Source organism: Thermobia domestica, chromosome 13, assembly GCF_964235325.1.
Source record: "Thermobia domestica chromosome 13, izTheDome1.hap1.1, whole genome shotgun sequence".
Lineage (NCBI taxonomy): Eukaryota > Metazoa > Arthropoda > Insecta > Zygentoma > Lepismatidae > Thermobia > Thermobia domestica.
Genome location: NC_137466.1, coordinates 26,080,084 through 26,093,913, shown reverse-complemented (window position 1 = coordinate 26,093,913; position 13,830 = coordinate 26,080,084). Strand labels below are relative to the sequence as shown.

At 35.9% G+C, this 13,830-nt stretch overlaps 1 protein-coding gene across 1 annotated transcript in view; it reads right to left on the bottom strand.

Annotated features, from left to right (window-relative positions):
• Positions 1 to 13,830, bottom strand: part of Faa (fumarylacetoacetate hydrolase) — an 87,443-nt gene that overhangs the window by 62,146 nt on the left and 11,467 nt on the right. The window contains exons 2-3 of the mRNA XM_081735553.1: positions 10,708 to 10,818; positions 8,873 to 8,994 (exon numbers count right to left, since the gene is read on the bottom strand). Coding sequence (XP_081591679.1) covers positions 8,873 to 8,994; positions 10,708 to 10,818 — 233 coding nt within the window. The remainder of the gene's footprint in view (positions 1 to 8,872; positions 8,995 to 10,707; positions 10,819 to 13,830) is intronic.

Genomic DNA, 13,830 nt, shown 5'->3' with positions numbered 1-13,830 from the left:
GTTTTCGGTGTGTCGTCTACAGACCTGATTCCTCTGTTATCGATTTTCTGGTTCAAGATTCTCATGTTTTACCTCTGAATTTCGATTTACCAACTAACTTCGATTAGTTACCAGTGAACATATTTTCTTCTATGTATTGGCTACCTGAATGGAGCTTAACATAAAATCTCCATTGAACTAAAGTTTCGTTCATCTACATTCATATTTGCTTCTATGTCATCTAATGCTTTTGTCATTCAGTAAGGATGAAGGTCTTGTCTTCCTTCTGAATGTCTTCATCAGGTAACTCATTGATTCTTCTTATGTACCTATTTGTATACCTTTTGGACAATATTGTGCAAAATTATTATATTCGTTGCAATTTCTACATTGTGCGCTCATAGCTGAACATTGATATTCAAAATGTTTCCCACATACTAGTCAACCATGTTGATAACATCCAGATTTTCCTCTGATTGTTTCAGAACGAAACCTATTGATTTTATGTAGTTTGTCTTGGTAGATTTTTGTACCTTTCGTTGATCTGTTGCGGCATTCAGTTGTAGCGAAAAAAAAATGCTATTGTATACTGATTTAACAATGCACATCGCATAGATATAGCAAATCATGTAGCATTGCTGGAAAGGGAAGTAACCATGTTTTGTGAATTTTATTCAAGAGTAGAAAAAATGAATCTAGCTGCTCTCACTGTATTATTGATCTTCATTTGGGCCTAATTATCTGTTCTATACTAGCAGCCTGTGTTAAATGGATACAAAATCTTTGAAAACATGGTCGTCCCTGCATCAGGAATCATAAAATTCGTAGTGGCGTAACAAGACGGAAGAGTGATGTAAGGGAGCACTGCCTCCTCCAATTTCAGGAGGGGAGTTGACTGGTGTCCAACTTTTTGTTTTGCACAAATTAGTACCTAACTCAAGAGTGCTAAGCATTTTCTGAAAGTAAACCTGGCAAGATAAATATGTATTAGTTTACATTTTTATGGGAAATGAGGTAGCCCCAGACATTTTAACAAATTGAAGTGCCTCTTGGTAAAAAGATATAAAATTGCCACGAAATAACCCTGAAATATGGAATGTGAACTTTATTAACAAACTGAAGATATCGACATAAATGCCGAAATATTGAAATAAACAAATGACAACACAGATCGCTAAATTTAACATATTTGGAATATTGGCGAGCACTAACGAACACGTAAGATGATTGAAAAACATCATATTCTACACATAGAAGAAACAATAAGAAAACCTACCCACGAAGCTAACAATGGTAACGTGTAATAATGATATCTGTTGATTTAATTGAGGTGCCGTTTCATGAACCCAGCCATCGCAGAATTCACACTACACCCAGCCTGCATTGAACGTTTCACCACAAATTATGAATTTAGTGATGCTTTCCTGTTAATATTTTCTCGTAGTCCGTGTGGTGGTTCATTAGCTTCTTTTTACGTTACTTTGCTACTTCGTTTGCTAAAGTCACTTTTTCTTTCAATTTGCCTCATATGGTATCGAACTCTACCCAGTTCTGGTGCGTGACGCTAAATGCCTCTTGCGATTTTCCGGCAATGATTATAACTGTTCACTAATGGAGAGCACTTGACTAGTTGATGAACGATAAGATTCTGATTTCTCGGGCATATGTGGAGAACATAGATTCCCTGCAGATGATAAACAAGAAGTGCCCACCTTTTCCTCAACCCCTACCAAAGTTGAACATTGTGGGTGTTCACAGGTAGGTCTAGTGTATCACCTTACGACAAGAATCAAGTTTCTGGACAGATAGTTGTGTCTGTAAATATCTGAGAGTTAAGTGAATATATTCCGGTGCACGCAAATCTATTGAGAGCAATATCCATGCGACCCACGTTTCAATATGCCTCTGAAACAAGTTTAAAGCCGTAAATTAGTTTGAGATAAATAATTGCTAGCTTATTCTCAGATCAGTGCTATGGTTGCAACGAAAGTGGCAACATCATGCGGCTTAGCCGTAATGTTTTTGCCTCTACCGAAATCGATGGTGATAAGTAGCTTAAGATTAAAAGGTAAAATCTTCTATCCCACAACGGCCTAGGGTGGTGATTTAAAGGATATCTTTCTTACTCATCGTAGTTTCAGGAGATAGTATAGTTGTATCTCTTTGTTTATTGCAGCCTCTGGGGTAGGTAGTTAAAGAAATACTCCTTTGCCTATTACGGCTTCAGAAGTTGGATTTGAGGAAATCTCCGTAACACGAAACGATCTCAGGAATAGTTTAAGAAGATTAGCGACAAGCACTGGAACTTATTCTTCTGTCCATTTGAGATCTTCTTTTATGGCTGTCCTCTGAAGGGGAAGTTCGTGAGGAGAGGGTTGACCATCTTCGATTTACTTCGGAACCAACTTCGCGTCTTTCTTGTATCCTCTTTCCACCGTCTGTTGGTGATTATGTTTTCAACAGGAAACACGTGCTATTAATGAAGCATGCTTTATGGTAGTTGCCTACACCTGAGGCACGGAACCTTACAGCTCCCACACCGGGAACAGAATCCAGAAGATCATTTGAAAAATACAAATATTGCTAGGGAAACATTTGTTAAAAAGATTCTATTTTCATGGCAAAATCCTTGTTATGTGCCAGTAAGTAGGAACATAAGCCCGTAAAACTTTGCAAAATTCTCTTTTGGTGAAATCTTGAATTCTGTGTTTTTGGTTTCCTGGAGAGATTTTAATAGAATTGCCTGATACTAAATATCCGAGAGCATTCAGCTCTAAGTAAAATAAATTTGTCTTAAGTGAAGCAGAAATATTTCTTAATTTGTAAAATAAAATTCCGATAGCTATTGTTGAAAACTGTAGCCTTTTAGCACGATATTATCGAAAAACAAGATCTTATTCGTTAATCAACGTAAAATCATCCTAGTTACAATTAAGAGAACTTGCGTGCTAGTTTTATGACCCATCACACATATGAGAATTTTGTAAGATTTTCTTGTGTGATTGACCTCGAAGGTCATGTATCAGGGGCTTTTCGGATGGAGCAAGATTTGGTGGTAGCTCGAGGAGAGATCTAAGGTCGTTATGTATTTTTGCCTTTCAAAGTGTTTAACACATATTCAGTTTACTGGCATGGCACCCATAGTTATGTATGTTTTACACTGCTGTAAATTCAAAACAATTCTAAAGGCGTTCGTATTTAGTTTCTTGAAAATATTCTGTGGCGAGGTGAAGTTATTATCGACTGTGGGTCGTATAATTCTAGTATTAATGAGTTCTTGAATTTTTCTGCCTGATCTCGAACATGCATTGGAACATGGAGATTTGTTCTGGAACACTGCCAATTTAGAGATTCTTATTTTGTGATTGTAGCCCCTACAATGTCCAATGCATTGTATAATGACATTTGTATAATAACTCGTGAATGGCCTGTTTCTGCGACTGGTCTAAATTAGGATATCAAAAACACCAATTTAATTTTTTATCTATACTTCAAAGAATTGTCAACCTCCTCTTTTTCTGTACATTTATTCTTCTATAGAACTCGCTTTCATTGTTGCAAAATATTAGTCCTGACATGCCACAAGATCCACCATTGCCGTACTTTTCCTTATAGTTACAGGGTAACTATTTGGATTCAAAATTACAGGTCATGTTGTTTACGTCTAACCTTTGCTGAATAGTTTGTATTTCTCAAGGAAGCCATGGGGAAACGATACGAAGAAAGACCCAGAATCATCAATCTGTCTTTTTGCTATCACCGGAACAAACGCGTGGAAAAGTGGAACTAACTTAATGCGTTTGTCGATAAAAAAAAGCAAGCTTGTTGTCTTTGCCTAAGTATATGAGTCGTGTGTTATGATAAAATGCTTACCTGGTTCTTCTCTGGGAATGTTGGCTGCTTATGATTTTTAAATAGAGATATAAGATTCTTTGTTAAATCGATTCCCAACTCCGAATGATTCCATTGCTACATATTTCAAGTTAATAATTTTATTTCACATCCCTTCAGCCGCTGTTTTATATGATATTATTGAACATCAGGAAGTAAATATTTGAAAGGACAGATGGAAATGCTGGATACGGTGTCCACTAGCACTGTTCGTATGCGTAATTTAGTGATTATTCATAGGCTTCTTTCTGTCATTAGAATTGCTTGATCTTTGACTCCTCGTCACGGGTCGGCCTTCTCGCTTTTAGGACGTTTAAAATAGGTAGAAGTGCAGTACCAACACTTTCTGAATATTGCGAAATCCAGTATTTGATCTTCTGTTGTGGATTTTGTTTTAGGTTTTGTGGTGTCCCCTGTTTTCCTCTATACTTAACCCCATTTTAATAGTTATTTTTGTTTCATCGCTTATTCCCTTAATTCCTCTTTCTATCTTGGTTATACAAACTGGTTTATGCAACTATTAAATAGGGCTCTGCCATTTTGTTGGCCAGGAAAGAAAAATCGTTTTTAACAGGAGTTTTCTGCTGGTTTGGAGATTCTACGACGTTGAAGTTAGACTCGTGATCTTCTTTCTCTATTTGTGGTAGTGATATCGAAGTATGTAATAGCGGAGCGGAAGGATTATATTGAAAAATAGGATTTTGTCTAGGTACTGCTAAGTTGACATTAACTTTATCCTGTAATTATTCAAGAGACTGAAGTAGTATATTTATGTATATACAAGTACAGTGCGACAATAATATACCGAATTGAAGTTTTTGCAAAAGATAAATGAAAACTGCACCGAAAGCAAATATGTCTATGAGTTTCTTCGTGGCTAAGCGGTTATTGCGCGCGCCTTTGGAGTTCGAGACCCGGGTCCGGTTCTCGGCAGGAAAACATGTGGTTCGGATTCCACGTTAATCAGTAGGTCCCGTCTCATATATCCTCGCAGCTGAACTCTAAATCAACTCAAATGAAAGTATGTGTCTATCAAGTGCCTAGCGCAAATGTCAGTGGTCGAGCAGTAACAGAGCTACACATTATTATTATTATTATTATTATTATTATTATTATTATTATTATTATTATTGAATAGAATGTTACAGTTAGGTTTTGTTCCCTGAAGTTGGGAAAGTCAACTACGAAATTTCATAGATAGTTATATAATGCTTATATGAAGCATTGTGTAGCATTTGAGTTTCGCAATACCTGGTAAGGTCAGTGATTCTTTGAAGCATGCCGGTAAGACAAAAAACCGAGAGAAGAATGGTGCACACGTAGAAGGCACGGATCAAGTTTTGTTAGTCACTAATTTTGGATTCAAATCGTCCCGCTATTCTCTCATTAAATTAACAGTTGAATCCTTTGGAAGCAAATGTATGGATTTCATGGAGAGATCGAAGTAGAAAAAATTCTGTAAGAGTACTGTAAATATGTCAAAAGAATGAAAAAGTTATCAAAAAAGTGAAGGCACAGACAGATTATTGCTAACCTTTCGCATTAAAATTGACAACATTGCATACTAGCATAAGTTATGGTTTGTTTTATAGTTACTACGGCTAAAACAGTAAAATAGATAAATTGATTGGATTAGTCAAATATATTATAATATTTCAGAGAAACAGAAATTTTAAGTGATACAAGATTACGACGTTCAATAGTATATTAGTCATAGTATATGAACTAATAGTATATTAGTTCAATAGTATAATAGTATATTTGTGTGTTGTTGCTAAGTGTTAACGCAAGTAACATGATAATGTCTTAACCTTTTAAAATCCTTTCCTTGACAATTTTAAACTTACTGCCTTTTATTGTTTTATATTCTATCTTGTTTTGCAGTATTCTTGTCGTTTAGTACTTCATTTTCCACGTTATAACAAAAATATTAAATTCGATGGTACGAATAATTGAGATAAGTTGAATTTGAATTTAACGTCCCTTTCAGCAGCGAGGCTATATGAGACTTGACCTACTCATTGACATTGAATCCAAACCACATGAGCTCCCGCCGGGAATTGAATCCGGGTCTCCCACCTGGTATGAAGAATGTATCTTGTTTCGTGTTTCTTGTAGGCATATAATATTGTTCTCCCGCTGGTCTTGTAGCTAGCATGACCTTCTTTGGTCACATACTCTCATGGTAGCATTAATAAAATATGAACTATTATAGTGGTTCTGATTCCACCTTCACCTATAAGTCTTCGTCTATTACAGCCTCGGTGCTGAAAAGAAACACTAACCTTCATCGAACAAACAAACAGATATAACCCTACTTTAGTCTCGCCATTACATTTCAAAATGAAATGAAATCTTACAGTTTAACGTCCCACGTTATGCCGTTAGGTTAAGGGAGGCGGTGGTTAAGATAAGTGAATGACGATGGAAGAACTAGTGGAATGAGAATGTGGAAGGAAACGAGAGTACTCCGAGAAAACCCATGGAAACGATGTTGTTCACCACAAACTAACTTCTCCGGGGATTGAATCAATGTGCTATTCCATTTGAAATCAAATAAAATTTCTAGTTTTATATCCCTTGATTATACTTTATAGCTTATAACAGACGGGTGATTAATGAGACTGAATGATTATGAAATAATTGGTGGAAAGGAAATGTGGAAAGAAACTGGAAGACCCAAGAGAGTCAACAGCATTAATCCATGTGTTTCATTTGCTACAAAGTTAACTAGTGTTTAAAGCAATTGCTCTAATCGCACTGCTCACGTTTACTCACTGAACTCGCATTTTACACATTTTACACACATTATCTTTGTTTGTTTGTTAGTGTCTCCGTTTGTTACAGTTACTCGTTTTGCAAATACCCAGTTGGTATGGGTTCTCATTTGTACGCATCCAGTCATGGACGAGATATTGCATTCTGATGCCTCTGGGAACGTAGCTCTATTGCCGACGCAACTTTTGGAAACGTATCAGGAAAGTAGCTTCAATACAAAAGTAGATATGAATGCATTCTCGGTTTTCCTATGGCCCAGCTCGCATACGCCTTTTGTAGGGTAGACAAACAGGGGTGGGTGTGTGTGTGTGTGTGTGTGTGTGTGTGTGTGTGTGTGTGTGTGTGTGTGTGTGTGTGTGTGTGTGTGTGTGTGTGTGTGTGTGTGTGTGTGTGTGTGTGTGTGTGTGTGTGTGTGTGTGTGTGTGTGTGTGTGTGTGTGTGTGTGTGTGTGTGTGTGTGTGTGTGTGTGTGTGTGTGTGTGTGTGTGTGTGTGTGTGTGTGTGTGTGTGTGCATCGTCAAATCACAACCGTTATAGATGACGTGTGAAATTTTACAATTCACGTGACTAAAAACTCAATACCTATAAAACGAAATAAATACTAGAGTTAATAATTTCTCCCTCTCTGTGTAACCGAAACAGAAACAACTTCTTACCCACAATGCTTCTTTAATATTGAGCTCAAATACATGAGGTTCTTTGTGGTATCTAGCATTTCGGTTACATGAGTCCTATTATATGAAAGAAAATGAAATCCTTCAGTTTTACGTCCTACACTAATGTTGTCTAGATTAAGGAGATGGTATTGGTGAGAATAAATGAAATTTAAAAAGTGCGGGGAAATGGAAAAATCCCGAGAAAATTCACGCGCGCGGTGTCTCTTCACTGCAAAGCCCACTTGGCACGAGCTGGGATCGAACAAGAGACCTTCCGCACCAGATGTGAACGTTCTACCACTAAGTCACAGTGGCCCATGAATGAATCATATCGTATATGTTTATTTCTTTCTCCCACAAGTGAATCAGTAGATGGAAGAAGAAAATGAATGCAAAATACAAAATTGTGCTTCGCCTTATATTATCTCGTCTTCATCGTAACATAAATTTCGTCTTTTCAAAATTCATCTTTATATTCCCTACTTGTACGGAAATTTGGAAGTATGTGTTGGAAATTAAGAGCATGTGTTTCTTACGCCCTTTAATTACAACTTTCAAATGATATTGTTACTGGCTAAGCACTGACCTCAAGAGTGGGAAAAGGCAAGTTCATCGTCCGAGGACTGGATAGCGTAATGGTTCGGTTCGATTCTCGATCCAGTCATGCATTTCTCAACCTTTTGGATAACTGAGTTAGGATCTACAGACAAATTGGTGTGGAAGAAAGTTGGTTGTTTCCTCTCCGAAGTTTACTGCATCATTGGGGTTAGATAAAATACAAGAGTGAACGAAGTGCTACTGGGCCGCGGATAAAATCCAGATCGTCTGCTTACTGGGCGAGGGACTAACCACTACGACCATTAATCTCTACATCAAATATGTGTTTAATGTAGGGACAGACTAGAATGTAGCGATACGATGAACGCAGAGAGAGCGAGAGAGAAAGAGAGAGAATGTTATTTCCTCAAATTCTGATATAATATTAAGTGCAGTTCTCAAATGGTGCAGTAAGATGCAGAAATTTATGGAAGCTATAATTAGAATTTCGATTTGGAATCATACCAATTCAATTAGTTATGACTCTAATCTGTCACAGATTAATATATGATAGGTTTAAATGGATACGAACGTCTCCTTGTAAGTTCTCTTCCGAGATCAAAATCGAAATTTGATTTCCGTTATCCTGAGCAAAGGTTCAGTCTCTTAGTTCTTTTAAGTGAGAATGATGCAAGCACCGACACTAGAGGCGCTGCTTGCAAATAATATATATATTTTAAGTTATTTATTTAGTCATCAACGAAGATTACACCATAAGCATTACGTTATAAACACACAAACAATCAAGACATAATCTACAAGCTATTATCACTTCTTGTCACTAACTTAGCTGAGATGTAGAATCTGTTTTAACTATTACAAGTTCACCTCTTGACTGATCGTACCTCGTCGTACTGTTATGGTAGTCTCTTCTTTGAGAAAGTGGTCACCAATAGATGCCATACCTTAGGCTACATGCCTCCTGTTACTTAAAATTCAAAATTCATAATAATAATAAGTGATAAATTTTACCTTTTTCGTAGTTCTGCATCATTCTGAATTGTTGCATCACTTCTGGAAAGCAGTTTCTGCAGAGTGCTTCTAGCTTCAAGCCACGCTGGTCGGCCCAAAGACATGAATTTGTTCAAAGTCGACTACAAAGGAAACAAATTAACTATAATAACTAGTACAACTAGTCGAAAAATAAATAAATAAATAAACTATGGCTATTATGGAACATAAGCATACGTGAAACATCAAATAAATGTTTTACACTAGTACCCATCAAAAAGCGGCTTCGACTAGGTTTCAAGGTCTTGCCAAGGCATACAGTTGCCGGGAGAATCTGGTAATAACGGAAGATAACAAGTGTGACCAACTGAGTGGAACAATTATTGAGAATGATTGCAACAAATGCTTTGTACATCTGTTTGAGCTCCCATTTGTAATTTTCTCGGTAAAACCGTTGTGAACTATTTTCTCAGTTCTCAAACAATGAAAGTACCTAGTTGAATGAACTGAGGTATTTGTTGGCGAGTGGAAGGCAAAAGGGATGTTATAACATGATATCATATTGACTGTTATTGCCATGATCATTTATGAATTTCCTATTTACCCTATAGAATTCCCTTGTGGCTATATTGTTAGTGTACACGCCTTTGGTGTGAAAAACTCGAATTTTCCCTGTGAGATTATAAAGTTTGGATCCCAGTTAAGCTGTGGGTTCATCTCTTATATAGTCTTCCTGCTAAAAGGTATTAATCCCCAAACCAACCAATGGACCAATCCACTTACACTACAGAGCATAAACATGAATATTAAGTACAATAGAAAGTAAGTAATTAAATTAGCAATAATTTCCTCCTTTGCCATAATTTCACAGTTACATACTTTTTTGTATTATCTTTTTTCAGAAAATTACACTTAACGATAAGTATATATAGACATAACTGTGGGAACTGAAACATCAATTGAGTTCACAAAAGGATTAAGTAAATATTCTCTGCATTTCAAATTGTAGTATATGGTAGTTACGTACCATTTAGTCATGAACTGATTTGCAGGTAAATAAGTCTATCATACTGAATTTAAAGAAAGAAAAACGATAAAAGGAAGGAAAAACACTGAAGTATTCAGATAACTACGGCTACTCTTCCTCTTTTAAAGATTTTAGACTCGTAACAGGATGTCTTACGAATGTATTATTTGCTCTCAGGCTTGCAACCCTTTCAGACCTGATATTTTTTTTAAAAATCATTGAAAGAAATATTTTTGTAATTCAGAGAATCGAGAATGAAGTCATTAAATGGCAAGTTACAAGAGAAGTACATCCTAGTATCCATTGAAGGTACCAAATGTTCTCAACTAAAGTATTCCATTATAAAAATAAGAAATAGCACGATGAACTACATGTTCATTGGAATGGACATTAGGTCTGAAAAATATGATAAAGCCAAAGATATGACTGCAAGACGACCAAAAAAATAATACTTGTCTTTCAAGGTACTCAATGCTTCTCTCTTGGGTAAAGCATTGAATTGAGTGTCGTTCTTGTATATAAAGTATACATTTTGGTTATTAATTGGCCTAAACATTTCAATTCTTATTTTTCTCCCCATTAAAAATTTCGTCTCTTTATACAGACTCCTGATGTATTTCTACCCACGAGTCTTTGCTATAGAAAAACCGTTGCTTTTCAAAAATGACAGCCATTGGACTTTGTTCATGGGGCTCAGAAAACACCCACACTACCAAATAATGGCATACTAGAAAAGATCATAATTTCCATTATTTTTCCTATTTCTGCATAACACTACCAATGGCAAAAGCAAATGTAAACGCTAAGGAAGACATGGAGAATGCCTTACCTCTTCAAATACATTTTGGTTACTACTCAAAATTGGACCTTTGAACAAATGTTTGATTTCTTTTAAATCCAAAATCTGATCTCCAACAGCCACTCCAATTCTTGGGGTAGGCTGAAAGTACATAGAAAATAGATCTGTAAATATAAAATAATCTATGTTTTATTACATAAAGTTTTATTACATTACATAGGACAACATAATACTATTGTTATTTATTTTATCATATCTCTCTTCCTTCAGCGTACAAAACAGAAAAATACAACTGATTGGTGTTGGCATCTTTTACCCTTTTTTTAAAGTTTAACGTCCCACGGTTATGCTTAAATTGTTCATGTAGACTTAAAATCTTTTATCTGACTATATCAGTATTATCGTTCTTACCTCACAACTTTTAGCGGGACACAGTAATGCAATACACGCTTTTGAGCGCAGGTGACCAAGGTTCGATTCTCGGTAGTAGAAGTTCATGTAGTTGAATCCCATGTTAAGCTCTAAGTTAACGTTTTACATAACCTTCGTGCTAAAAGCAGCATTAAGGATGCATTTCAAACCAATCATGTTACTGCGTTCCTTGAAAATTTCTATCGGGTAAGTTTTCCTCTCTTTTCTACGGTATATATTTAACCGAATTATCAACTCTATACTGAAAGCATAGTCTTATGTTCCCAGCATAAGGATTTAGGCAGAAATGTTACAGAAAGTACAACAACAGGCGCGTTACAGGAAACCAACTAACCATTATTATTAAAACTTTAGGAACTAATGTAATACATCATTCTTGGAAATGGGTCAATAGTAATTGCTAATGAAATATCAGACACTATTACTTAAAACGAAAAAGAAAATTTCAAGACATAAATATACTTCCTTCATATTATAAAATAAGCTCAAATGCTATACTCTGCTCCCACAATCACTCAACAGCAAATGATTGACAAATGGGTAATGATATTAGCTTCATTAAAACTCACGAATATGTCAATCTTGTGCGAAATTCTTAAAAAAGAATGTCGTTTCATTAAAACTCATAAATAAGTCAATCTTGTACCAAGTGCTTAAAAAGAACTGTTCCATTAAAACTCAGAATAAGTCAATCTTGTGGCAAATTCTTAAAAATAATTACATTAGTGTTTGAAAATAATACTTTATGAAACTTTTCCAAAGCCAGTTAAGTATTCAGAACTGGAAGACATATTCTCAATTATCCTCAATGAATGGAGTTGAAATTAGAGAAGAATCAGGAGTGAAATCTTTCTCTTCCCAATGAAGGGTAAATTATAATTAAAAATACGTTTCCACTATAACTTTCGTAAAAATTATTGATAGTACATACAATAGTGTATATGTTCTTTGAAGCTTTCTCATAATCCTCACCGATTACACAATACGGAAGTGTGTAAAACCAGTCATTAAAAGGTGTAAAACCAGTCATTAAAAGGCAGGATTTCACCGATCACATTGCTAATTATGTTGTACGATAATTTTTCTCAAAGAAGTGGTCAATTTTCGTGCAATGTGGAGTGTATTTTTCTCAGGCCTTCCAAACATATTCTCTGCTTGGAGTTGAAATCGACCCATAAAGAGAGTTAATTACCCACTTCCCACATACACATAAAGTTTTTAAAAAAATGTTCTGCGAAGATATTGTAAAAAGTACCTGAATTTTATTAAATATGGTGTGTTGTTTGAAATTAGGAACTTACTCCTATTGTTTAAAGTTCAAATTAGTCAAAGACAAGAGATGAATTCACCTTATCTTATGAAAGCATGTTAACATCTGAACCATTCTTAGCAGACATCTTTCATGGACATAGGCTTAAATTTATTGTAACTTTACGATCATACTTCAGGATAACTTTCGTAAAAAAGAAAGAAAGGGGAAAAATGTTTTTCATTAAACAAGGCCTTTTTTTTCAGCATAATAATTGCTCTCGTAGTTGAAACTGGTGAAAGGTAAGGCATGAAAGTCTCCCATTAAAATACATAAAACTTTCTGCTAGTTCTACAATTTAACTCAGCTGGCACTGTGTATTCCACGATAATTTCCTTAAAATTTAACAGATTTCAACAAGATTTGGTTTGCTCCCTTCTCCAACTTTAGGAAATAAGAATATTGTTTGAGGTTAAAATTCGTCAACAATAAGGAGGTGAAATCCATCCCATGTTGCAAGATCGCCATATCTCTACCATGACAAGAAAATAGTTTTCCAGCATAAGCACCGAAAACACAAAATATGATTTTGACAAAGCATAACCTCTACTTTGTTTAGGACTTTTCAGTCAACCTCATGCTTGTAATTGAAGCGATCAAAGCTACGCGAGTAAAAATGTGTAAGTTCTCGCGAATTTCGAAGTTTCCTTACTTAAATAATATGAACAGAAAATAATTTCCCCATCGACTTCGCTAATCTTACTCGATTTTGATATTATGTGCTTCCTCCCCGTTTCAATTTAAAAGTTGTGTTGAAGCTATATGACATATACCTATTTTTAGGCCTTAGAATCGTCCTCACCGCCTCAAGTTGAAATCTGCCAAGATGGAACTTTCAATTAACCTTATCCCCCTGTCCTCCTGTTTTGAAATTTTCGTAAGAAATATATATATTTGGTCTAGGAATTAATTCGTGCGGTTGGTACGCACACATTGAAGCTGTAGTACAAACACAAAATGCATAAATACCTTAAGAAAAATATTGTCCATCGCTAGCCATCACTTTCGCCCATCTGTCAGGCAATGTACGGATTCCGTGGCGAAAGAAGTCCTCATTCTTGGAAGCGATCCAGTCAGAGACCCATGTTTCGATATCTTCTGAAGAAATAAACCGCTGTCCAATCAAATCGTTGTTCATGCAATCGAACAAGTAGTAGTCCGAAGGAGCAACGTCTGGTGAATACGGCGGGTGGGGTAAAACTTCCCATCCGACATTTTCTAAATAGGTTTTGACCGGTTTTGCGACATGTGGGCGAGCTTTATCATGTTGAACAATAAGTTTATCATGTCTGTTCTCCCATTCTGGTCGTGTTCTGGCCAGAGCTTGCTTCAAACGCATTAATTGTCGTCGATAACGTTCTCCATTCATAGTTTCACCCGGTTGCAGCAGCTCATAGTACACCACACCTTTC